This window comes from Puma concolor, chromosome E4, assembly GCF_028749965.1.
Source record: "Puma concolor isolate L17-30 chromosome E4, mPumCon1.1.hap2, whole genome shotgun sequence".
NCBI lineage: Eukaryota > Metazoa > Chordata > Mammalia > Carnivora > Felidae > Puma > Puma concolor.
The window spans coordinates 35,123,059-35,148,227 of NC_141683.1; the positions used below are offsets into that span (position 1 = coordinate 35,123,059).

The 25,169-nt window shown below is 51.6% G+C and overlaps 1 protein-coding gene across 1 annotated transcript in view; it reads right to left on the bottom strand.

Moving 5' to 3' along the window:
* Positions 1–25,169, bottom strand: part of PLXNA2 (plexin A2) — a 207,259-nt gene that overhangs the window by 67,073 nt on the left and 115,017 nt on the right. Inside the window, exons 5-8 of the mRNA XM_086693312.1 lie at positions 6,737–6,837; positions 3,368–3,491; positions 1,499–1,652; positions 771–867 (exon numbers count right to left, since the gene is read on the bottom strand). Of these exons, the coding sequence (XP_086549438.1) occupies positions 771–867; positions 1,499–1,652; positions 3,368–3,491; positions 6,737–6,837 (476 nt within the window). The remainder of the gene's footprint in view (positions 1–770; positions 868–1,498; positions 1,653–3,367; positions 3,492–6,736; positions 6,838–25,169) is intronic.

Genomic DNA, 25,169 nt, shown 5'->3' on the forward strand with positions numbered 1-25,169 from the left:
CTGCTGGTTTGGTCTGGTTACCCTCTCCTCTTTAAAAAGTTGAAGGCTAGGGGTGCCTGGGTGGCTCAGTTGGTTAAGCGTCTGACTTTGGCTCAGGTCATGATCTCACAGTCCATGAGTTCGAGCCCCGCGTTAGGCTTCTGTGCCGACAGCTCAGAGCCTGGAGCCTGCTTCAGAGTCTGTGTCCCCCTCTTTCTCTCTGCACCTCCCCCACTCGCACTCGATCTCTCTCTCAAAAAATAAGTAAACATTAAAACAATTTAAAAATTTGAAGGCTGGATTTGGACCACAGTGGAGTTATAGTCTCCTCTCCCCTCCCAGCCTGGGGTCATTACATCACATCCTTCTCTAGGGGTAGCTGTGTGCGTAGCTGCCTCTTAATGAGTCCCTCTCGACTTGGTCGTGGAGGATGTGTCTAAACTCCATTCACTGTCCATCTCCGCGCTCAAAGCTACCACCCGCTGGTCTGAAATAGAGAAATTTTCTTACGATCCTTGGGCCATGACCACTGCCTTCACTTCACACTTTGTTCTTACTGTCCTGGCTTAAGAACTGGGGGAAGGGTGGTTGGGGAGCCAGGCAAGGGGGTCTGCATGAGATCAGAGGCCTGTGGAGAGTGAATGCCATTCCATTGACTCTCACTGAATGAGGCAGACAGAACTGAGGGCCTGGGGGGAGACTGGGAGGTGAACACAACCCGGTTTGAGCTTGGAGAAACACCACACCCACAGCCAGGCCCAGAGTAAGACTCCCTCCGGGTAAGTACTTACAGTTGGTGGGCGCTGCAGTTGTAGAACTTGAACTCAGTGCTGACAAACATCTTCCCTGTCTCCTTGGATCTCAGCTGCAGCTCTAGCCCAAACCAGTCTGGGGGGGTGGGGGAGGGAGAAAGGAGAGGGTAGCAATCTGGGGGCCCAGTGGAGAATCTGGGTATAATCCATTAAGCCACTGCAGGGCTCTCTTGGGGCACGACACTGCCTGAGTTGTCTTTGGTCCCAAGAGAGTCCCTTTGGTCCTGCTGAGACACCCATCACGGAGGCCCAGACTGCCCCACACCCCCTCTTAGGGAAAACAGAATGAATCCGATCCCACAGAACCCCTTGCTTTTGCTGAGGCATGTTCAGTTACTGAAAGCCTTTCAGAAATATTAGGCCAGAGCCCCTCAAGCCCCCAGTGCCATGGGGAGAACTCTGCTGAAAATCACTGGCTGCAGCCCTCGGAGGGAAGTCTGGGAACACTCTCGGCACACTGTGCAGACTTAGCCCAAATGGGAGCAGGGGATTTCCTTCTTCCGGAATTTCACTTCGGGGCATGACAAGCAGCTTTCAAACTCAAACGAGTTATATCATAAGCCCGTATTAGGGTCTGCAATATGAAGACGTGGTCAGGCAACTTTTGTGCTGGTACTCACCACCCCCCATCCCCTGTGCTCTGTACTCTTGGCCGTTCTGGTAAGGGCAGTCCCTGGCATGTGACTCTCATGGCACACGCTTCTTACCTTGATCCAGAGGGATGACAGGGACATCCTTGGGCCCCGGTGAGATGCAGATGACCTGGCTCCCAGACACCTGTCCGTCCACCTCTGTCAGGTTCCCAAAGGCACAGGAGATGCCCGCAGACAGGTCTGGAGCATCACTCACAACCAGGCTGAGCTGTGGGAGGAGCAAATAGGCCGAGGATCAAAGAGATGATGCCGCAGGAAGAGACCCAGGGGCTCAGGAGACCTGGCCCTGCCGTGGCCGGGTGCTCACTAATCTCCCCAGACCTCATCTGTTAAGGCAAGACACTGGTCCAGGTGATCTTCCGGCTTTGACACAGAACAGTTACAGCAGCCCTGACAGCAGCCAATGGTCTTTATTAACATCATTATTAGTTTATTTTTCAATCTTGCCCTGCATCAGAAAGGACTGAGTGAGGGGCACTGGAGGGAAAGTTGCCGCAGCCCATCTCGGACCCTCATCATTCTGACATGAAACCGTGAAACTGGAAAGCAGGTCATGAGCTCAGCCCTTTACAGACAAGTCTTAACGCTGGCTTACCAATCTGGAGGTTTACCACGCTGGGGGAAGACAGCCTAGCTGTTATTCAGGGGCTGCTTATCAGGTCGGTGGGTGTCCTAGGAGCTTCTGCTTCTCTGTACCCCCCTACCCTGGGTGCTCTGCTCACGGACAGCACCCCTCGAGTAGGGCAGTGGCTCCACAGGGAGCTGTGGGGGTCAGAGAAAGCAAGGGACTCGGACACCAGCCTCTCGGAGGATGTCTGCTGCTGTCTACGGGTTCCAATGATCTAGGCCAGCACCTCCCAGCCTTTGCAAGTTTGAGTGCCCTCCTCGGAAGGGTAACAGTTCCTCAGACTGCCGGAAATGAGTTTGTTCTCAATGACCACAATAGAACATCTAAGCGGTATTTGAAACAACAGGTGAAGGATCTGAAGACCGGCTTCCTCTAGCAACAGGGAGTGACCACAAGGGTTCATGGGGACAATACCCCCACCACCCCCGCGGTGGCCTCCAAGTTGGGAGCCACTGGGTAGGTCTCCCTTTGTCTTCCTACCAACACCTGGCTGCATTTATTTGCAGTGGTTTCTTAGCACAATGAGTGTCACCTAGCCTCTCCAGGCATTTGTTTGCTGTTGAATCTCTGCCCCAGTTTCGTTTCCATGGGGCCAGGGACTTAGGTACAAACGCCCCTATTTGTTCCCTCAGCTCCATGGGAGCCAAAACCTCCCGGTGGGGATGAATGAACAGAAATCTTGGAAGGTTCATTAACTAATTAACATCCGTAAACGCTCATAAAACCTTCAGAAGGAAATGATCGTGCAGGGCCTGAGGACATGAAATATTTTGGGTTGTACCTCGACAGGTGGTTAAGGGCTATTTTATTCTCTTTAATATTCTCTTTAAGTGCATACTGGCTGTGAATTAAGTCTCAGTCTCTTTGTCTCTGTCTCTCCTCTCTCTCTCTCTCTCTCTCTCTCACACACACACACACACACACACACACACACACAACTCTAAGGTCTCTGTGAAAAAATGGCAGGTGGAGGAATGTAAATATAGCCTACAGTGAAGAAAAATGCGTTATTTCGTATTGGGTTGCACCATATCATAGCTGTTACTAAATGCAACATCTAGATTTACTAAAACAGATCAACGGGTGATGAGTTTGCAGGGAGTGTGGAGAGGGGCTGTGCCCTTTACATTAAGAGTTATCATAGGGTTTCTCCAAACACAAAGTTTCCTTGGAGCCTTTAAAGTGTGCTCCAGTCACAGACACACGTGCAAGTGTTAAAGGAACACACGCACACGCGGAGGGGCGCTCTGTGCCTGTCCCCTCCACGAGCTCCCTAGGTAGGATGAGTTACTTACCAGGCGGCTGTGTTCAGACACTGAGATGCTGCTGGGATGCACCTCGAGGCTCATGCACTGGCTGATGCTGGCGGCAAATCGATTAGGTTCCCAGGCCCGCTGGCACTTGTCCCTGCGGGAGCACCTGCCGTACACACAGATTCACAAGAGGTCAGGCCACGGAGACCCATCTGTTTGGTTCCACTGTCCCCTGGGGGGTTGTAAGAGGGGTTTGCTGCTCTGAGGCTTGTGGCTTGTCTTCTCATTATGCTTTTCACTTACCCCAGAGGGCTTGGGTGACTCCCAGATGGTCCTGATGGCAGGTAAACACAGACTAAGAGGAAGTGGGATTAACTCTCGATACAGGAGGTACAATTTTGGCATAAAGAATAGCTCCCGACAGATAGTATCTTTATAGGATGTTCGGTGAGCAACGGTGGGACATTTGGGGAATGTGAGAATTGGTGCACAAGAGGCTGAGGATATGAGCTTTGGAGCCAGTTTGCCTGGATTCTACCCCCTCCCCCCCCAACCCATCAACTGCATACTAGCTGTGTCCCTTTGGGCAAGTTACTTAGTCTCTCCGAGCCTCAGTTTCCTCAACTATAAAATGGTGAGGATAGTGACATTACCCTACCTCATAGGGCTAGTGTAAGGATTAAATCAGTTAGTGCTTAGAAAATGGGTTTTAGGCCCTTATGATAATAATAATGATGACGACTCTTCGTGTTATTATTCTACTCCAAAAAAATGGAAAAATCTGGACAAGTCTTAGCTGTATCGGGCGGTGCACATGTGATCTTGGGGCTGGATTAATGGCTCTCTGAAGGCAGGGACCATGTTTTATTCATTGAGGTATTCTACCTGTCACATGGTATATTTTAAATAAATATTTGCGGTGTGCAATAATGCCTGGAGACAGAGAGACAGGCCAGCAGTCTCAGCCAGGGCTGCCTCTGTCAGAAAGCCGTGTGGCCATTTCTCCCGACAGCTTCATCCCTGGCTGGAGGCTCTCTGCCCAGTGTGGCAGGTGGGCATGGTGACGCCTGCACGCAGGAGCGTCGGGCTGTCACCGGTGTCACATGGGAACACGCTGTAGGGCCCGGTGCTTCTCCAACCAAGTAGCCACCGAGATACAACAAGATGCCACAATCCCACAATCCGGCAGTGATTCCCACCAAACTCCCCGCCCCCGCCCAAGCCCCTCCCCTCTTCCTTTCCAGGCACATAATGGATCTAAATATGAATGCTGTCAAAGAAAAGAATTATTGAGGTTTAAGTGAATCCTTAAGATAGCTCTAAAGTGAGCTCTTGACTGGAGCCTTTATCTCATTGACTCACTGAAATGGTTCTTTTTTATCATACTATTTATGGCAACAGCCCTAACAGAGATAAATAGCCTTGGAGACAATAACAGACTTGCAAGAGCAAGGCATACAGAAGAGACTGGAAGGTTTCAAATCCCCCCAGACCCAGAGCCTCTTCAGCAATCTCCCTCGGCCTCTGCCTCCGTTAAAGTCCAGCGGGTGGGCCTGGGAACTAGAATGGGCCCATCGTCTGCTTCCCGTTACCTAGGCCAGCCGCCAGTGGCAGGTGGGAGGGCACTGTGGGGGCGTGGGTGACCATGAGAAAGATCTAAGGGGAGAAAGCTCTGGAAAGAAACAGGAAGAAGCTTGTTCCGGAGTGCTCCTGGGAGGCAGAGGTGCTGGAAGAAGAGATGTGCCCATAGTGGGGAGGGACTGATTGTCTGCCACAGGTAGAGGACAGAGGAAATCACAGGCAATCCTGATGTGGCTCGGCCCTTCTAGAAGCCACAGCCTACCCAGACAGGAGGATGACAGGGGTGGTGTGGGGCCACTGGGAGACTCAGGCACTGTGGTAGATCCGTGGCCTCCGGCACAGGCTGGGGAGCACGGTTGTCCGTGCTGTTGAATAAATGATGATCCCCCATCTGTAAGGGGTGTGTTCCGTGTGACAAGTGCACCGGCACAGAAACGGGGAGGGCCAGGCAGGGGGCAGGGTGCGGATGGTGTGGCTGCACGCCCACAGCACAGGGAGAGGACAGGTAGTCTAGGACACTTCCACAGAGCGGGGGCAGCTGGCAGGTTCTCCGGGGGAATCAACCCTGCTGGTGGGAGATTCAGCTGGCTGGCCGCTCGGCCTCACGGAGGGGAAACAGTTTTAGCCACCTTTGCCACTCCCGGGGCGTCGGAATCTGTACCACTTGTCTGACCTGAATGGTGACTCCCTCACTGCCTGGGTCCTGGTGAGAGCATCGTGTGAGTGTGTGTGCGCGCGTGTGTGTTAGCGCGTGCGCGCGAAACTTCTGGAGGAGTCTCTTACCTCCAAACCCAAGCAGGGAACCCAGTATTTGTGGGCTCAAATCCAGTCCGGATTTTGCATCTGTGAGGCGCCCGCTTCCCTCCCTCCCTCCATAGCCCTCGCAACACCTGCTGCAGAGGCTGGAAGCCAAGAGCTATTGTGCAGGACCCTGAACTCTGGCCCCCCCGCCTCCGCCTCCACCCCAAACCCGGCACATTTCATGGAGATGCTTTGCTGGCTGGCACGAAGCCACAGAGCTTCCAGCTCCATTGGGGAACAGAATTCCTGGCCAGCTCCCGCCTTTGGGTTGTCACCCTATTCCCTCCCTGGGGGCTCTTGGAATTAGGAAGTTTAAGTGTGATTTTGCATTTCTATGGAGCTGGGATTCTACCGGCAGGGATGCGTCTGAATAGGGGTGTGAGGCAAGTTAGAGTGAGGTGCAGACTTCTCAAAATCTTGAATTAATGAGGCCAGAAGGGTCCTCCCAAAGGTTCAGAGCTCATGATAACTATTTTGATTCGGAGAGCCTGTTCTGGGCTTCCGTACTTCCAAAACATTTATTATTTCATTGAATCCTCACGGTTTACCTTCCAGGTAGGCATTATTCCTATTCAGCGACAGGAAAGTGGAGGCCCAGGGCGGTCAGTACACCATGCACAGACACACAGCGGCTCGCTGGAGTCCGGGTTCCCCCACCCTAGCGCACTGCTATCTGCACGCTGACGGCAAGAGGCACCTCGTTCAGGGTGCACCGAGGAGGTTCTTGGGGGTTCTCCACCCGCCCCCGTGAGTTTTGCCCTTACCACTACCCTTCCCTGTGTTGACAAGGTGCAGCTTCAGAGAAGCCAGGAGGGCAGAACTCGGACATGAAAGCTAGGCAGAGGCACTAACCCTGGGAAGGAAGGACCCCCCGCCCTTGGCCTCTCTTCCTGCTCTGCAACCTCGATGAGAATTACTGGAAATTCCCCTCTCCCTGCGCAAGCCACTGTCACAGCCTCATCAACCCTCCCAGGAAAGCACCTGGTGGTCTACACCCCGGGCCCTTTTTCAGAACGCTCCCCAACTTACATGTTGTGCAAAGCACACCAGCCGCAGTGAGGGTCCCCCGAGCTCAGACACTCCCCACAGGTCGTGTACTGTTCACAGGATTCCACGGGGACCCTGGTGATCTGCCAGAGGGACGAAAGAGAGCACGGTTAGATCAGGTAGGGATGACACCTACCCACACCTGCAAGGTCGCTGCCCCGAAAGAGGTGACGCTAGGGGATAAATCGATGGCCGTTCTGTGTTCTCATCTGTGTGCCTGGTGCGGGGCGGGCGGGGGGGCGGGGGGCATGTGTTTCTGGGGCGGAAGACGCAAGGCTGCTTCTTGCCATCGCCAGAGGCAGAAGCAAATCGTCCTGCGTCCTTCTGCCTGCCACCAAAGTCCTTCTGCCTGCCGCCCAAGTCCGTGCGGGAAGTGGGCTTGCGGTAAGTGCTGAAAATGGTTAACTCTGCTGAAAGCCTATTGAGTGCCACCAACTTGTCTCTGAAGGGCTTTCAGCTGGGCTTGGGCTGAGACATCCTGCCCACACAGAAAAATTTATAAAGGGGGAGAAGGAGAAACTTTTCCTATCAAATAATATTCATTGCATGGCAGTCTCTTTACAGCCAACCAAACATACCACCTGGATCCAATTATCCCATTCTCTGATGTCTGCATTCAGTTTTTCTAGTAAATCTCCCATCCTTTGAAAAGTCTGGCTACATGGGAACATCCACGGAGATGAGCTGCCTGCCTGATTCCGCCTTGCTGGGGAAAGTGACAATTTACCGACCAAGCCCCTGTCCCCCACTCCAAGGGTGTAGCCCCAGCGAACTCCTGCCAGCTTCCCCAACAGGGACTTGAGCCAGGCCTGTTTGGACCGGACACCTCCACCTGTCCAGCGTGTGTGACATTCAGGCCAGGTAAGGGGGCCAGAGGACAGAAGTCTTCCATTTGTCACGCTAGGTACCACCACTGGCTGGGGCAGCAGGGCTGCTGGGCTGCGAAAACCACTGGCCGGGCTGGGGATGGGTTGTCCTCTGTCGGGGTACAGAGGTCGCCCCCCACCGGATGCGTGACCTCAAGTACAAATGCGAGCCAGTGTCCTATCGCACGGTGCTCTGCCTCTGGCAGAGGGACAGAGGATCTGCAAAGGCACTTTCACAGCATCATCCTGAGAGGCTTGGGATACATCTAACGTGCTTATCTAGCAAATGTTTATCAGATGTCATTAGAGGGAGGCTCGGATGCCGGGTGAGAGAGAAGTGCCAGCCATCAGAGCATAGATCCTGCCCCGCAGAGCTCAAGTCCAGGGGGAGCGTGTCACTGCAAAGATGGAGCTCCTCACATGGGACGGGGGTGAACTTATAGGCGGGGTGCAGGGTGCAACCTGTTTGGAGAAGGGGCCACTGGGATAAGCGGGAGTCAGGGTAGTAGTGGGCCACGCACAGACCCAGAAGGGCAGCGCGAGAAGTGATCATCACGAGCAAAAGTAATCGTGGGTAAGTTCAGCATAACTCAAGGGTGTACCCCGGATGGGCCGGGTTGAGATGCAAGGGGGGGTGCACTCGGGGGTCAGAAGATGAAGGGTCTCGTGCACCAGCCCCTGGGGGCCAGACGATGAAGGGTCTCATGCACCAGCCCCCAGGAAGCGTCCTTTCTATGTTGGGTGTCCCTCCTTCCTACCACCTCATAACACCTAAGAGTCACATGACAAGGCTTTCCTAGAAGTGAGTGGCATAATCAGCTCTAAACATTCCTAACCTCCTTTTAGTAACAAAAATATAGAGGGGCGCCTGGGAGGCTCAGGCTATTAGGTGTCCGACTCTTGGTTTTGGCTCAGATCATGATCTTGTGGTCCGTGGGTTCGAGCCCCGCGGCTGCTTGGGATTCTCGGTCCCTCTTTCTCTGCCCCTCCCCCATCACGCTTGTGCGCTCTCCCTCAAGATAAATAAATAAACTTAAAAAAAAAAAAAGAAATGCAGGAAGGATAATCGTAAAGCCTTGCAATTCAGTTGAAAACACTGGTACTGTAAGTGGAGGCTGGTCTGAAATAGCTCCTGTGTACCCGACCTGAGGGTCTGCCATCGACTCGATGCCCAGCGTGCCCTGACGGGGTGATATAAGAGCTCAAGGGGCTAATTTGTTCATGGGCTGCAGAAATAATGTCAGGATGGAGACAGGCCACCCCACTCTGGGGACTTCCCAGCTCAGGCCTCTGCTCCAAGAGCGGCGTTGTTCAACCGGGTAGATCCTTCCCGGAAGAGTGGTTAGGATGTGGTCTGATCTAGATGCAGCATCCAAGGTACAGCTTATGGATCTGGGATGTTTATTTATTTATTTATTTATTTTTTTAATTTATTTTTTTAAAAAAAAATTTTTTTTTCAACGTTTATTTATTTTTGGGACAGAGAGAGACAGAGCATGAACGGGGGAGGGTCAGAGAGAGAGGGAGACACAGAATCAGAAACAGGCTCCAGGCTCTGAGCCATCAGCCCAGAGCCCGATGCGGGGCTCGAACTCACGGACCGCGAGATTGTGACCTGACTGAAGTCGGACGCTTAACCGACTGCGCCACCCAGGCGCCCCACTGGGATGTTTATTTAGAGGTGGCCGTGGAGGCGGTTTCCCAACGTTCGGAGGGCGGCGCTGTGGCCGCAGGACGACTCATGGGTAAGAAGTTTCAGGAAAGCCCAACCTAGGAAAGTCAAGGTTGTCCAATAACACAAAGCCCTCACTTCCGGAAGGGACTCCCGTCACTGGGATGCGTAAGCAGAGTCGAGGTGACAGGTGTCTGGAAGGCTGTGAAAGCCATTGCTGCCCTCCCTCCGAGGGAGGCCGCATTTGTCCTTCGATTCTGATGTTTGGGATTTGATTTCCCACGGTTTACCTAACTCCTCCCCGAGACTGTTAGGATTTCTGCCCTGAACGACTTGGTACAGTTAAAAGCGAATATCCAGCCATTGCCACCAGTCACTGGCATCACATTGCCTTAAGAAGCAACCCTTCCCCCCTGACTCATGGCCTGTGATTCCTACAAGGAGCACCTTTCTGGAAGGTACCTGCCAGGCACTCTCCTAGTGTGCCTCTCCTGGGCCTGAGGCTCTCAGCCCTTCAGGATATCTGTGACCCCACTGCCGGGGATGGCTTCCGCCCGCCCCCTCCAGCCCGCCCTCTGAGGCCTGAGCGCAGCAACCCAGCGCCCAGCCTCCCTTTCTTGGGTTTCGGGATCCGCGTGAGTGATGTCTGCATCTGGCTGGAAATTAAAACAACTGTCTGCATTGCATTCGGCCCGTCTGTCAAAACACAGCCCGGCTCTCAGCAGCTGGGAAAGGGGGCCCTGAATGGGAGCAGTGTCCCCAGCAACAAAGCCCACTTTCACGCCAAGTGCCACGGAGATAGTGAGAACCCTGTTCTTCTCCAAACATGAAACCAAGAGCACAACTATTTTTCCTGTTTCCTGGGCCCTCCTGGTGGGAATTTCTCTCTTTTTTTGTAATGCACTGAGTGGAAGAGAGAAGTGAAACAGGAAACTTATGGGGGGGGGCGGTTTAAGACTCGAATGATGCCCTCCTCAAAGATGTAATAGCCATGCACAAACCAGAAGCCAGAAATGTCACAGGGACCGGGAGGAGACCCTCAACGTGACATGTTTCTGTGGGTTCTCTGTCTTTGCTATGTTCATGTGCTTCTATATTCATTCATCAACCGATACTCACGGACCACATCCTACATACAGGCCAGCACTAGGCACTTCAGGGTAATGAAAACAACAGCCGCAGTAAAACACAGCCATCACCTTCAAGTTGCAAACAGACTAGCAATAAAACAAGCAAACAAACAAACAAACCCCAAGAAAGTGATGTGTGTTCTAAGAGAGGCATTGCAAGAGAGCTGAGGGAATTCAGAGCAAAGAGAAAGTACTTTTACGTCTTCTGGGTCCAAAGCGATAGCCACTCTCTCTTGTGGCTATAAGCATCTGAAGTGTGGCTAGTTCAAACCGAGATGTGCTATCAGGACACAATAAACCCTGCGTTTTGAGGATTTTTGTATGGAAAAAAAAAAAAAGGAAAATATCACATTAATAATTTTTTATTGAGACGTTAAAAAAATGAAAAATTTCAAATATTGGGTTAAATAAAATCGATTATTAATGTCACTTCTTTCCCTCTTACTTTTAAAAATATAGCTACTAGGGGCGCCAGGGTGGGTCAGTCGGTTAGGCGTCCGACTTCGGCTCAGGTCATGATCTCGCGGTTCATGGGTTGGAGCCCCGCGTCGGCCTCTGTGCTGACAGCTCAGAGCCTGGAGCCTGCTTTGGATTCTGGATCTCCTTCTCTCTCTGGCCCTCCCCCACTCCTGCTCTGTTTCTCTCTCTCTCTAAAAACATAAATACACATTAAAAAATTAAAAAATATATATAGTTGCCAGAAAAGTTAAAATTGTTCACAGAGCTTGCACTTGTGGCTTGTGTTTTATTTCTATGGGACGGTGCTGCTCTAGAAGGGGGTCCCAAGCAGGCTTTGTGAGAAACAAGGCACGTGCCCGGGTCCTGAAGGGTGACTAACATAGACGCAGATGAAGAACGTTCCAGGCGGGAAGACCCCTGTGCAAAGGGGAAGCAGAGTTTCTTCAGAAAACCTTGTGTGAGAGCAAGGGAGCACTGGGTAGAAATCTGGAAGGGCAGGTGTGGGTTCAGCTGGAAAGGAGGGAGAAGACCACAGAACTGGGGACATATGAAGTCTCTGAGCTCTCCAGCCTGCCACCTCTCAGCCTCCAGAAAGAGGCGTCCAGAACGTCCTCCAGAAAGAGGCGGCCCTGGACCTCTCTCAAGGAGCAATGACTCTCGATGCGGGGTCCTGGACCCAGCAGTGCTGGCATGACCTGTGAGCTTAGGAGACAAGAAGATCCAGAACCCGCTGAGTCAGAAACTCTGGGATGGGGCCTGAGAAATGGTTCTGACAAGCTCTCCCACTGGTTCTTCTGTCCTAGAGACTGCGAGCCACTGATACAGATAACCTCGCTCCTTGGGGGAGGCTTTTGAAACGTCAGGTCCCAGGGCCAGGAAGAAATGGGTTAGAACTCTGCCTTGGGGCTGTGGAAGGGAAGAGGCCCGATTGAGGGGGAGGGGGAGAGGGAGGGGGGGAGAGGGCACTGCTTTGCGTCCAGGGATCAATTGCCCCTAAGAATTTACTCTGAGTCTATAGAAGCCCCAAAGGACCAAGGTTGAATCCCTGATGTCTGGGTGCCTCACCCTGCCTCCCAGGTGACAGGCGCCCTGCTCTGGGACCTGGTGGCTGGGGTGGGTGGGGCAGGATGGGGTGGGGCTGGGAGTTGTTTCTGGAAGCTTTAAGAAGGAGGGACAGCTTTCTCCTGGAGAGCGTCCACTGAGTCAGGAGGCACTTTATCAGGACTGACTCAGAGTTTAATGGGACACTCTGTGATGCTTTAATTAGTGTTTGTTTATTATGATTGCATTTTAATTATGCCTGAGGCTCCCCTGCCCCTTTCGCTGAGTGCTGGGATCCCAGGGTAGCTGGGCTGGGCGGTGAGTGTGGCAAGGAGAAGCCTACAGTCTGGAGAACGCGCTTCCCCTGACCCCTCCACCGCCTTCTCCCAGCGAACCCAGAGCTGCTTCGGACCCATTCCGCCCTCACACTCCGCGTTCTTTTCTGCTTGATCTTATGTCTTGTAATTATACCTCTAATGAACATAACTGTCCTATTAAGTCATTTACTTAAGAAATACTCTTAATTAAAGGTGACTCATACTGCGTTCTTGGCTCCTCTGGCCCTGGGGCCCTGTATCTCTAGTGCCTTCCATGGCCTGATTCAGTGGGGTTGGAGCACTCTGTGGGAAGGGGTCACTGGGGATGTGCAGAGTTTGGGGTGGCTCCCCTCACTCTCCCTCTTTCCAGCACAGTGTGTAGTCCACAAGTTGTGAGGCCCTGTGAGGGACATGATATCAGATTATTACTGGCTGTGGGGACAAGTCACTGAGAAAATGGTGGGAACCAGCCTCATTCTTGAAGATCTTGAAGAACATGGCAGACCTGTGGGGCCTGGACCACCCAAGGTGAGGCCAGGAAGGCCTCTGAGGCCCTGGACAGTGACTTCCTCAGGTGCAAACACATCATCACTCTTCAGTGACAAGTGTTCTCCAATGGCGGACAGAGGAATAAGAGCCCTTTGCCAAGCGAGCTTGGGGACAGAGAAACCATGTTTCTGCCATCCTGTGTGGACACCTGGAAAGAGCTACATGGTTCTGAGAACCCAGATGGGTCTACTGGAGAAGGACCTGAGTCAAAGGAGCACAAGACATAGGATTTTGACAACGGATTGTGCCTGGGTCCCTGTGGTCCTTAAATATTTACCGAGCACTGTGCTGACAGGTCAGAGCCTGGTGCCTGCTTTGGATTCTGTGTCTCCCTCTCTCTCTGCTCCTCCCCGACTTGTGTTCTCTCACTCTCTCTCTCTCTCTCTCTCTCTCAAATATAAACAAATAACCTTAAAAAAAAAAAAAAAGTGAACTCTGTTGGGCACTGGGGCTCTATAATCTTTGCCTTCCTGGAGCTCTTGGGTTTGTTTGAGGACAAACCAAGGAAACAGATAATCTCAATACAATGGGATAGATGTCACAATAAAGGTATAATCAAGACACAGTCATTGCTCAAAGGCCAGAGAGCAGAGGCCCCCGCCTCAGGGGCCATGGCGTCCAAGAGGCTTCCAGGATTCTTCTGCAATCGTGCGCAAGAGACCCAGACAGCAGGAGGAAGTTAAGAAGCTGTTCTCCAGGCCGGGGGAGCCCCTCAGAGAATGAGCATTTAATCCCCTGCCCTCCTGGAATCTGCTGCCCCCTGCCAGATGGTACACCTGTCCCCACACGTGTCCCCAGCCTCCTGACACAAGGAAAGAAACAGAGGCCTTCTCAGTGGCCCGGAGCCAGGTGGCGGGGGTGGGAGGTGACGCGGCCTGGCTGGAGCATGCAGTTGGCCTCATCCACAGCCTCCTGGTCCCCAGGGCCTGGCCAAGCGCACAGCGCAGCAGCTGAAGCACAGCTGCCTCCCTGAGCATCATCCTTTCCTTTGCGCCTTCTCTCGGTGGTCCCACCAGCCGACCCTCTCTCCCCTTCCAGTTAGTAGGGTCTCAGACCCACCTTCTCCTTTCCCACCAATCAAAGCTGTTTTCCAGCAAAGAGCTGAGGCTCTTTTACATCCACAGCTGCAGGCAGGCTGAGGAGAGCCCTGGCCAGGCCTGGGGTGTGGACCCAGATCCCTGGTGCTGTCCCCACAGTACCCGGGTGAGGGTTCCAGCTTTTCAGAGTGCTTTCACACACTTGATCTCACTTGATCTGCACAACTCCCCAGGGAGGAAGCCAGGTTAGGCATTGTTATGTATTATGATTTCCATTTGATCCACCAGGAAATAGAGGACCCCGGAGGGCTGGCTTAGCCCTGGGCTGGGTCTTGCAGTGACTGGCAAAGTGGCCAACTGGAGAGTCTGCCGTTGCCAGAGTTGGGGGACGTACCGTATGGGACCTTTTCCTAAGCTTTTTTTTTTTTTTTTTTTTTTAGATATTTATTTATTTATTTTTGAGAGGGAGGGGGAGAGAGAGAGAGAGAGAGAGAGAGAGAGAATGAGTGGGTGAGGGGCAGAGAGAGAAAGAGGGAGACAGAGGATCTGAAGCAGGCACCGCACTCTCAGCAGCCAGCCTGACGTGGGGCTCAAACTCACGAACGGGGAGATCATGACCTGAGCCTAAGTTGGACGCCTAACCGACTGAACCACCTAGGCTCCCCTGTAAGGGATCCTTTTGAGGATGAGGAGGGACGGCAGGTTCTGGGGGCGTTCCAACAGATGACGTTTGAGGTGAGGTCAGAGCAGGGTTCAGGAGGCAGGAAGCAAAGCCGGGGGCAGGTGGGCCTTTGCTTCTCTGTCCCCACAGTTCTTCGTGGCTTGCTGGCACCCCTAGTTGTTCACTGGTGGATGTATGGGTGGGGGGAGGGAGTCTCTCTTCACAGGCTTTCCCCAAATCCCAGCAGCCCTGGGGCCACGGGTATAATCAGTCTTGGGAGGCCTGAGTGCTTGGGGCTCTGTCCTTCCCTTCATTCCAGATGGGGCCAGGGTTCAGAGACTTCACAGGGAGAGGGACATGGGCAGCCGGTCAGAGAGGCCTAACCCAGTGGCCAGCCCAAGCCACAGCGGACCCTCCAGGGACAAGATGGGCTGCACTGGCTCCTAACAGCCTCCTATCACCCACGGTTCTGTACGTTTCCACGGAAAAACACAAGTTGTGTCTCCTGTCCTTTACAGGTAAAGAGCTAATTGTCGACTGGATGCCTGAAACCTCATCTTCATCGAAAACTCCCTACTGCGAGTGGGTGGGGGCAGAGGCAGGGGATCCCCTCCTTGGATCTGCTCCCCAAGGATGGAGGGGTGAGGAAGTGATAGGGACTGAGGTCTCCTGCTGATGGCTGGCAGGCTCCTGGCTGGCATCACCCTGCTCTGAGCCGGGAAGTTGGCTGAGCTTGTGGAACAGAATGAAGCAGCAGGAATAATAATAACGATGGCTTTCATTTATCCAGTGCCTAGTGCACGCCAGGCACTTTGGGTAGATTATCTCATTTAATCCTATGCCAGCTTTGCAAGCAAGGTGTTCTTAGGCTCACTTTGCTTATTAGAAAACAGTCTCAGGTTAAATAACCTGCCCAAGGTCACGTGCCCTGCAGGTGGCAGAAACAGAACTGGAGTCCAGGTTCGTCTGAGTCCCGGGCTGAGGTAGTAAGGTCGAGACAGGCAGCACGGAAGACGAAGCACCCCCCCCCACCTCCTGAAGTTGCCCCAAGAGCTGGCAGTCAGGGGCCCCTTTCGTTGTCCTAGAAATCAGGTGCCAGCCGCAGTGCCTAGCCATGCCCTTGGACACTGCAATTGCAGACAGCCCCCGACTTACAATGGTTCGACTTGAGATTTTTTGACTTTAAGATGGTGTGAAAGCGATACGCGTTCAGCAGAACCCGTATTTGGAATTTGGAATTTGGATCTTTTCCCAGGCTAGCAATATGTGGTACGATGCTCTCTCCTGATGCCCCGCGGTGGCAGCGAGCACAGCGCCCAGCCAGCTACGTGATCCTGAGGGTAAACACCCGACATATTTAGAACCATTCTGTACCCACACAACCGTGCTGGGTTTTTTTTTTTTTTATTTAAAAAAATTTTTTTTAATCTTTATTTATTTTTGAGAAAGAGAGACAAAGCGCGAGTGGGGGAGGAATAGAGAGAAAGGGAGACACAGAATCTGAAGCAGGCTCCAGGCTCCGAGCTATGAGCCCAAAGCCCGATGCGGGCTGGAGCTCACAAAGCATGAGATCGTGACCTGAGCCGAAGTCGGACGCTCAACCGACTGAGACACCCAGGCGCCCCACAACCGTGCTGTTTTTGACTTTCAGTACAATATTCGATCAATTGCATGAGCTATGCGACACTGTATTGGGAAATAGGCTTCGTGTTCGATGCTTTTGCCCAACTGTAGGCTAACGTAAGTGTTCTGAGCATGTTTAACGTAGGCTAGGCTGAGCTACGACGTTCGCTAGGTTAGGTGTATTAAATGCATTTCAAGTTAGATGGGTTTACCAGGACGTAACCCCCTCCTAAGACCAGGAAGATGTGTGCATTCACCCACATGACCACTGCATGCCTCATAGCTCATTTTACTCTCCTGTTTACTAGCAACAGTTCAGATGGTGAATCTGGAACTACCAGATGCAACAAAAGTTCGTCAGAGATCGAACAGAGAAAAGATCGTCAGAGTCAAAAGGAAGAGAAGCTGGTGAAGGTTGAGGATCCCCTGCTAGATTTTCCTTCAGGCTGGACAGGACCAGCACAGTAATGGACGGGGTTCTGAAGGGCTTGCGCATTTTCCATCCCCAGCCTCCTAGGAATGTCCCGGAGCCCCTCAGCACAGCCCTCCCCACGGAGGTGTCAGGGGCTCTTCAAGCCTCCATTCTCTGACTTTTAAAATGGAGACAACAATACCTGCTCTTCAGGGAGCACAGCGCCTCTGAGCTCACGTTTTCAGCTTTGATCATTCCTACGAATCAACTCGCCAGTAGTTAATGTGAAGCACTCACTATGGTTTGTTCCGAGTGTTAGATCCGGTTTTTTAAAAATCAATAGCCACGTATGAGACCTCCTTGAATCCTTATAAAGTAAACACCAGCCCAGCCTCCTGCCTGTGCTCTGAGCTGTGAACAGTCACGTGATCAATATCATTAAGAAAAAGGAGGCACCACCCCCAGAAAACCAGCTAGAGGTTCCGGAGCCTGTGATTGCAACTAAAGCCACACGGAACCTTCTGGCCACGAGCTGACCCTGGGGCTATCTCCTAAGAGCTCCTGACACTCTGGAGACCTCGGGCGGAGTGGAGTTCAAAGAGAAAATCTATTTTTAATGACTTGGGGGAGAAGAGTGGAGTGGCTGAGTAATTCGGAGTAATTAAAGCTATCTATCACTCAGAGAGTGGAATCCAAAGTTGGTTGAACTTTTCAATGACAGTTTTTCTCTCCTCATTCATAAAACTCAGCAGAGACCTATGCGGGAGACAAAGGGGAAAGGGTGGTGGGAAAAGAAACTTCTGGCCCCTAACAGTGACGACATTTATCCTTTTGAAGAACACTAAAGCAACGGCCTCTTGCCTTCTCCTGGATCCTTTTTTTTTTTCTTTTTCCAGGTAGAGGCCATATTTTGTACCAGCTAAGAAGGCGTTCTCTGAAGAAGACAGTCCACAGTTTCAAAGCCAGTGCCTACGCTTATCGGCTGTATGACATTAAGTTGTCAGCTCTCCTTATGCCTCCGTATTCTCCTCTGTAAGATGGTGACAATAGTGATATCAACTTCACAAGGTTGTTTGGGGGTTTCTGCAACACCTGTATACAAAGAGCCTTGCACACAGTCGGTGCTAAATAGTGGTAGTTATCATGCTCTGTCTTTATTTGCAGACCCCACTGAAGGTGGCAGTGTTTGCACGGGAAAGCTGCAAAGGACGGGCACCCAGGCTCCGCACTCCTGTGCTGAGTGACCTTGAGCAAGCCACCTCGCCTCTTCGGGCTGAGACCGCTGGTCTGTCATACGGGGAGAATTACGTCTGCCCTTTGCAGGAAGAGCAGTGCAGCCACTCAAACTATTGTCCTTAGGAATGACAGAATCCCCCTACCTGAGGCCAAAGTGCACTGAGACTCACGTTCCTCTGCTGAAAGAAGTCAAATCAAGCTTAGCCTCCTAAGGATCAAGGTAAAACACTGGCAAAAAAAAAACAAACAAACAAAAAAAAAAGTACAAAGAGGGCAGGAAACTCAATGGGCAAAGTAGGTATTCCAGACGCCATACCATATTTTCTCAGGTAGGAGCTCTGGGCCAGAAATATGAGGGGAGTGGACGTAGGGCCTTTCTAGTTCTTATTTTCGGAAGGATCTACAAAGGCAGAGATGTAGAGACTATGTTGTCTCCATGACAACCGTGGGTTTATTCCGTTAGGGAAGGCAGGTGGGATAGGAAATACGGGACTAGTGGGTTGGAGAAATGGGGACTAAGAAATAACTTTAACAGATATCCCCCCTGGGATCCAGATGCCTGGTATTACCCAGGTCCCACAGAGTTCCCCGTGGAGTCAACATCAACTGCTCTACTCCAAGAGGGGAAAGGTGATGAGGGCAAGGGAATGGGGTAACGAGGCAGGGATGCCATGGCATTCACCCATTCCTGTCCATCCGTTTCACATTTCCACCTGCCCAGGTGGTTCCACTGAGGCCCCTGGATGCACAGAGCCCAAGAATAAGCTTACCACATGGAACCTGATTTTAACTAAGAGCTGGGCATCTGCCTTGCAGGCCCTGGCCTCTAGGTTCCAGGCCCTCCAGTTCTGCTCCCCCTGCCTTCCAGTTACCCGCAGAGCAAGACCAGAGGGTCTGGAGCACCAGTTAATTCCAAATTCTCTTTGAAGCCTCTATGGTGCATAAGCTTGGGAATGTGAGATTTGGGGTGGGAATCATCAGGGCCCAAGAAGAGGCTGGTCAGGAATGGGAGTAAGAATACCTTTGCAGTCATCTGGGTAAAGGGTGGGGCCTACCTTTAGTGTTTTTTGGGGATGAGGACTCAGAGAATCTTTTTTTTTTTTAAATATTTATTTTTGAGACAGAGAGAGACAGGGCATGAACGGGGGAGGGTCAGAGAGAGGGAGACACAGAATCCGAAGCAGGCTCCAGGCTCTGAGCTGTCAGCACAGAGCCTGACGTGGGCCTCGACCTCACAGACTGTGGGATCATGACCTGAGCTGAAGTCGGATGCTTAACCGACTGAGCCACCAGGCACCCCTCGGAGAATCCTTCTATAAGAGGGAAGGTGGAGCCTTTAGGACATCACTGCTCCTGAAGGGGATCATAAGAATGAAATATTAGCTCTATGGTTGACATGTGGTAGAGCTACAAGAGCAAAGAGGAAGGGAAAATCACAGAGGGCTTCCAGGAGGCAGTTTTTTATAATGATGGCCTCAGTGAAAAAACCTAAAGAATACCAAAAAATTTAAAAATAAATAAATAAATAAATAACAACAAGAAAAATTGCCTCTTGGATGAAGTTTATAGTCCAAATGCCCCCCCCCCCCCCCACCCCCGGTGTTTTTGTCTTTTAACCTCTGCCCTCACCAGGTTGACATTTCCACTCCAGGCTCCCTCTGTCAGTATCAATGCCCACTCCCGTTAGGGCGGCCTCTCATGCTCTGGTCCCCCCTCCTTCTTAACTTTGCTTACACATTCTTGCTAATCAGAATGTCCTCCCGTCTTCTGATCACGCGCAAATCCCCGGGTTTCCCCTCCTCCGTGCAGCCTTCCCAGATCAACCTCTATGATGTCTCTTTCCGAATTTAGAATCTGACTACCTGCCCAGTTGGCAGGACTCTAATACACTTTGTAAACTCTTCTTAGGACTCTATCTTTTTAGGTTACTCATACGGTTCTGCTTTTTACTTCCTCGTATGAGATATCCCTCTACGCTCCAACTTCAGTTTCTTACACAGAATAGGTCTATAAATACCTGCTGAGAAGCTAATCACACTTGCCCAGTGATCCAGGTTTTATTTTAAGCTTCTTAAGTAAATGTACTAAGAACTATGCGAAGGTTCTCTAGGTGTGGCTGACGCCCCTGGCATTCTGCTGGGATCCATTAGGTGATGTGAAGGGTTTTTTTGTTTTTTTGGTTTTTTTTTCATTTTCTTTTTAAATAGACTTAATGTTTATAACCCAGCAGAAGTGCATGGTGTCCTGGAAAGGACATGACTGTTAAAGTTAGAAGAACTTGTTTCGGCCTCACCACATACTCAGCTGTGCTGGGTGAACCTCTTAAACTCTCTGAGCCTCAGTTTCCAAATTTGTAAGTATTATCAGATATCAAAGCACCAAGGTCCCATGAACGCTGTAGGCTCACTAAGGTGGCTGACTATCACACAGTTTTTCAGAGTTAAGTCTCAAGATTCTTCTGGCCTTCATCCTGGGTCCTGGTCCCAGATCAAAGAAATACAAGAGTCAAGGGATAAAAAGGAGGACAATTGTGAGATTTTGGAGGAAGCCCTTGGCATCCTTTAACAGGACCCTTACGAGGAAAGCTTGAGATGCATGTCCCAGACTGTAGGGGACAGAGTGGACAGGGAATCCAGAGAGTCAGCTGGTGAGCTCTTGGGAGGCAGAATGAAGGCAGGACCTTGGGGAGTCCTTGAGCAACCTCACCCTGGTGACAGCGGTAGGCCGAGGATGTGCAAATGCTTCCTTGCACCAAATCCAGGTGTGGTCACCTCGGGAAGGAGAGCTGGCCTGGAAACATTTTGTGACCTGTCCAAGTGAAACCCCTGGAGCTGAGCTCTATGTGGAGGGAAGTGCTGGGAAATCAGGGCTGAGAGGAGACGGCAGGAAACACTGCCCAACCGCCCGAGCTTCAGCCAGAGGAGCTCAGCAGGGGGGTGTCCAAGGGCCCATGAAGGACCCAGCGTCAAAAAAGTCAGAAGCATTGGCCAGCCCTGAGAGCAGGAGGCTATCTTGTGACAATTCTAGTTCAAGTGCGAAAGAGTCTCTCTGACCCTTCCTCTCTGCTTCCTAGAAGGGTTCAGTAACAACAGCTCTGCTAGGGGAAGATAAGTGAGAAAAGGAGCAGAAACCCCCCTCCCACCCCTTGTGGCTCCCCATGGGGAGAGTGCAGGAGGCCCAGGCCACGGGATGGGGGAGATCTGAGCTTTGGTCTAGGCCAGAATTTTCTTCTGGTCTGGAACTGGACATTATAACTCTGAATTAAGACTGTGTTTGAGACCCGAAGGCCTTGGTATTAATATCCAAGAGTGAGCTGATGAGCTGTGCGGGTATCGGACAGAGGCGAAGGGACCACAGGAGACAGAAAAAGCAGTGGGATTTGGTACCATCCCCCAACGCACTGGGGAACACGAGAATGGGAAGGACCGCATCCCCATCTCACCTGTCTTGGTGACAGTCACATGAAGTGAGAGCCACAGCACAGCCTGGTTCAGGACCAGGCTTATTATACACATCCGGGGAGAATTCCTTGTGTTACTTCTTTTTTTTTTTTTTTTTTTTTTAATTTTTTTAACTTAAAAAAAAATCTATTATTCAGAGATAGAGCATGAGCATGGGAGGAGCAGAGAGAGGGGGAGACGGCTTTGAGCTGTCAGCACAGAGCTTGACGCAGGGCTCGAACCCACAAACCATGAGACTCGTGACCTGAGCCGAAGCCGGATGCTTAGCCACCCAGGCGCCCCTTCTGTGTGTTACTTCTGGGGACAAACTGATACGTTCCCGATAACGTGATTTGAAATAAAGAGAAGGCTCAGGGCGTCAACTCTCAGGTGGTTCCGCTGACCAGAACGTTCTGTCTGAAACCCTGGTGTCCTTCCAGGAAGTATACAGAAGGCGTGCCTTCTCTTTTTCAAGTCAAGTGGCTTGTGGGTCAACAGAATTTGAAAACTGCCCCACTGGGATGCCTCAGGAGACGCAAGTAAAGTCACTGAATGTGACATCCCAAGCTGGTCTAATGAAGATAAGGGTGTTGCCAGGAGCTGGCTCCCGGTGAGAAGCCCTCTGGGTGCCCCTGTGTCCCTGCTCCCCCAGGCCACAGCTCAATCAATGGGGATTACCGCTCTGAACCTCCCCCCAGCACCCTGCCTGGAGGGTGGTGGCGGGGAATGTTTGAATCTGTACTTTCCGCCCTGCTTTCCATTCCTGGCCTCCTTCAGTGGCTGCCTCGGATGTAACCAATGTCACGGAGCCGCTGGGGATAGAGAGGGGTGGAGGAGAACTTGAGGAAACGGACGAGAAACAAAAGATTCTTTCCCCCCGCCTTTTTTTTTTAACAGGTGCTTAGGAAATTAATTAGAGCAAATAATCACCAAGTTGTCTGAGTCTCTATTTTATTGGGTGCATGCCGGGTCTGCTGGAAAAAAAAAAGGGGGGGGGGAATTTTAAATAATTTTGGAGTTATAACTGATGTAATTAGGTGCTCAGTGAACACTTAGCATCGAGCTGTGCTTATTAAAATTACTGTTTTAATCAGAACATTGCTGGAGAATCATTAATAATACAATGGCTTGATTCCCTGGAACTCTAATTAGACCTGGACTTTTAACCACCTGAGCGTAATCTGGCTCCGTCTGGATGCGCACCACGGGTGATGCATTATCATTTCAGGGCATGTGGGGATGGAGCATCAATACTGCCATTTAGCGACTGCCTGAATGCTTTATTTTGGAGTGTGAGAGTATGTTGAGGAGGCTCAGAGGCACTGATGCTGAAAAGCTGGAGATGGAAGTGAAGGGGGTCAGCCAAGGGCTCAGGGTTGGAGGTCTTCAGGAAGGAAAGGCAGGAGATACTTGTCCCGCCGCAGGACATGCCTTATACATCGTTCCGCAGGGGGAGCAAGCAAGCCATAATGTCACAGACCCAGCTAAGGGCCGTTTCCCTTTCCCGTTTCCCGGGATGCTCTCTCTGCCTGTCATCCAAACCGAACGCGGGTCCAGACGGGTACAGCTCTAGTCCCAGGCCAAGCCACGGTTATCAGAAATCCGATCGATCTTTCACTAAGGGATAACTAAAAGTTAATCTGGTGAAGGGTTGGGACCACTTCTTAAGTTTTCCCCAAACCCAGAGCTCTGGGTCACCCTAGAGAGAGACGGTGAGATGGGCTGAGCTTTTCCAGAACTTTCCAGTCCTTACGGACATTTCGTGGTTAACTAGGTCCAAAGCTTGGAGGGAGGCTAGGGGGATGTGTTTGTGTCCCCTGAGCCGTTTGGCTGAGCTGGTGTTTGGGGAGCGGGATCACCGCCCCGGCTCTGAGTACAGAGCTTTGGTTTCTCCTTAGCGGGCGGCTCAGTTGTGTCAACATTGATTTGGCCCCCACTGGGGGCAGAGTCCTTGGATAGATGTCACAGGGGTGGCTGAGAGCAAAGGAAATGGAAACACGCTCTCTGCCCTCCTAGAGCTTGCTAGCTAGTTGGAAGGACATAACAAAGATGTGAAAACAAGATTTAGGACACTTAAAAGGCAGATACTGAGAAGGGAAAATTAAGCTGGAGTGGGGCAAGGGCACTCAGAGTTAAGTGGTGATCAGAACACGACGGGATTCATCAGAAAGGGGGTAAAGGCCTTCCGGAGGAGGATGTGGGGCCAGGAAGGGGAGGCAGCCTTCTCCGTGCCCTCATTAGCATTCTTCTGGCTGCTACTGGAGGCCTTGAGACCACAGGCTTGAACTCTCTGAAGCTCCCTCTCTGGGCCATCTCTAGCCAGGTCAGCACAGTTTGTGCAACTGGAAAAAGGCGCCCCCTCTAGGCGCATGATTGCTGAGATGAGTGAGGACTCCTTTTCAGCCTCCACTTGCTGCTCAGTCAGATGCCTTTGTGGAGTACACAACCTGAACCATCATATCTGGCGGCCATGATCCCCAAAGTCTCTAGGGGAATAGAGAGTTGAAATGGATAGTGTGTCTACCGGTGTTTCAGCCTAGCTGAGCTAGAGATAGAATATTTTTTTAATGCTTAGTTTTTTATTTGGAGAGAGAGAGAGAGAGAGGGAGGCAGAGGGAGAGGGAGCGTGTGCGCAGGGGAGGGGTGCAGGGAGAAGGAGAGAGAGAGAATCCCAAGCAGGCTCCTCACTGTTAGCGCAGAGCCCGATGAGGGGCTTGATTCCATGAACCGTGAGATCACGACCTGATCTAAAACCAAGAGTCGGATGCTTAACCGACCGAGCCACCAGGTGCCAGAGACAGAATATTTTCAAGTGGTGAACCCAGTGCCTCTTATAAGCCCCGTCGGAGCTCGGTGCTCAAGAATTCCCGTACTTCTGAAAAAGAGTGCTATGACATGCTCACGTGCCCCATCGCCCCACGGACTCGTGTTCTCACGCAAACACACTCGTGAACACAAACACACGTGCGTTCCACACCAACACACTGACCCCCCCCACACACACACTTCACACATACTCCCTCCCCATGCTCACGCTGACATTCCGTAAACACGTTCGTGTCACACACACTCACAACGTGCTGACGTTCCTACCACGCTCACTGCCCCCCCCCCCCCGCCGCCCCACCCCTGCACGCAGCTGTGGGTGGGGAGAGCCGTCAGAAGCCGTCTCCTTCGGGTGTATAGTGAAGAGGGATTAGGGCTGCCCAAGATTAAACAGAGGAGTTAAAAATGACAAACGGACTTCTAAACAGGATTAGAGTCTTAATGAAAACCATAATGAATAGAAGCGCCACACAGATACCATCCATTAATGGCCGTAAATATCAGACCAACAGATGAGATTTCAGATACTGGAGTTCTGAACCCCATCAAATTACTTCTATTGTAATTCATCAATAAATAACCAAGCCCAGCCTCATATGTGAGGTCTTATCGTGCTTCAAAGAATAGACTCTGAGGCCGGACAGACCCGGGCTTGAATTCTGGCTTCGCTCCCGACAGGCGTGGGCATATGCTACTCTGCTTATGTGAGCCTCAGTTTCTTCATCTATAAAATGTGGATAATTATCCCCCTTAACAGGGACATTGTAGAGATTAAATCAAGTCCCGCACAGCTCTAATAATAACTTAGAATAATATTAATAATTTATTATTACAGTTAGGATGAATTTTCGCTGTTATCTCTCGTTCCCTCCCCTCCTCAGCCTCCTGGGGTCAAGGAGAGCCAATTGGCTGGTGCGGGAGGGAGAAAAGGAAAAGGGAGAAGGGAGGGAGAAGGAATAGGAAGAGCAGGAAACTGAGGCAGGAACAGAGCAGGGAGAAGACAGGAAAAGGACAAGAAAATGAAGGGAGGAGGGCACATCTTCTGGATGCTACAGCCTGGCACGACCCCGTGTGGGCTGACCCTGCCCTCCAGGGGGAAGGTAAGGTTATGGAGTGGCCACACTGGTCCTGCCTTCCTAATATTTT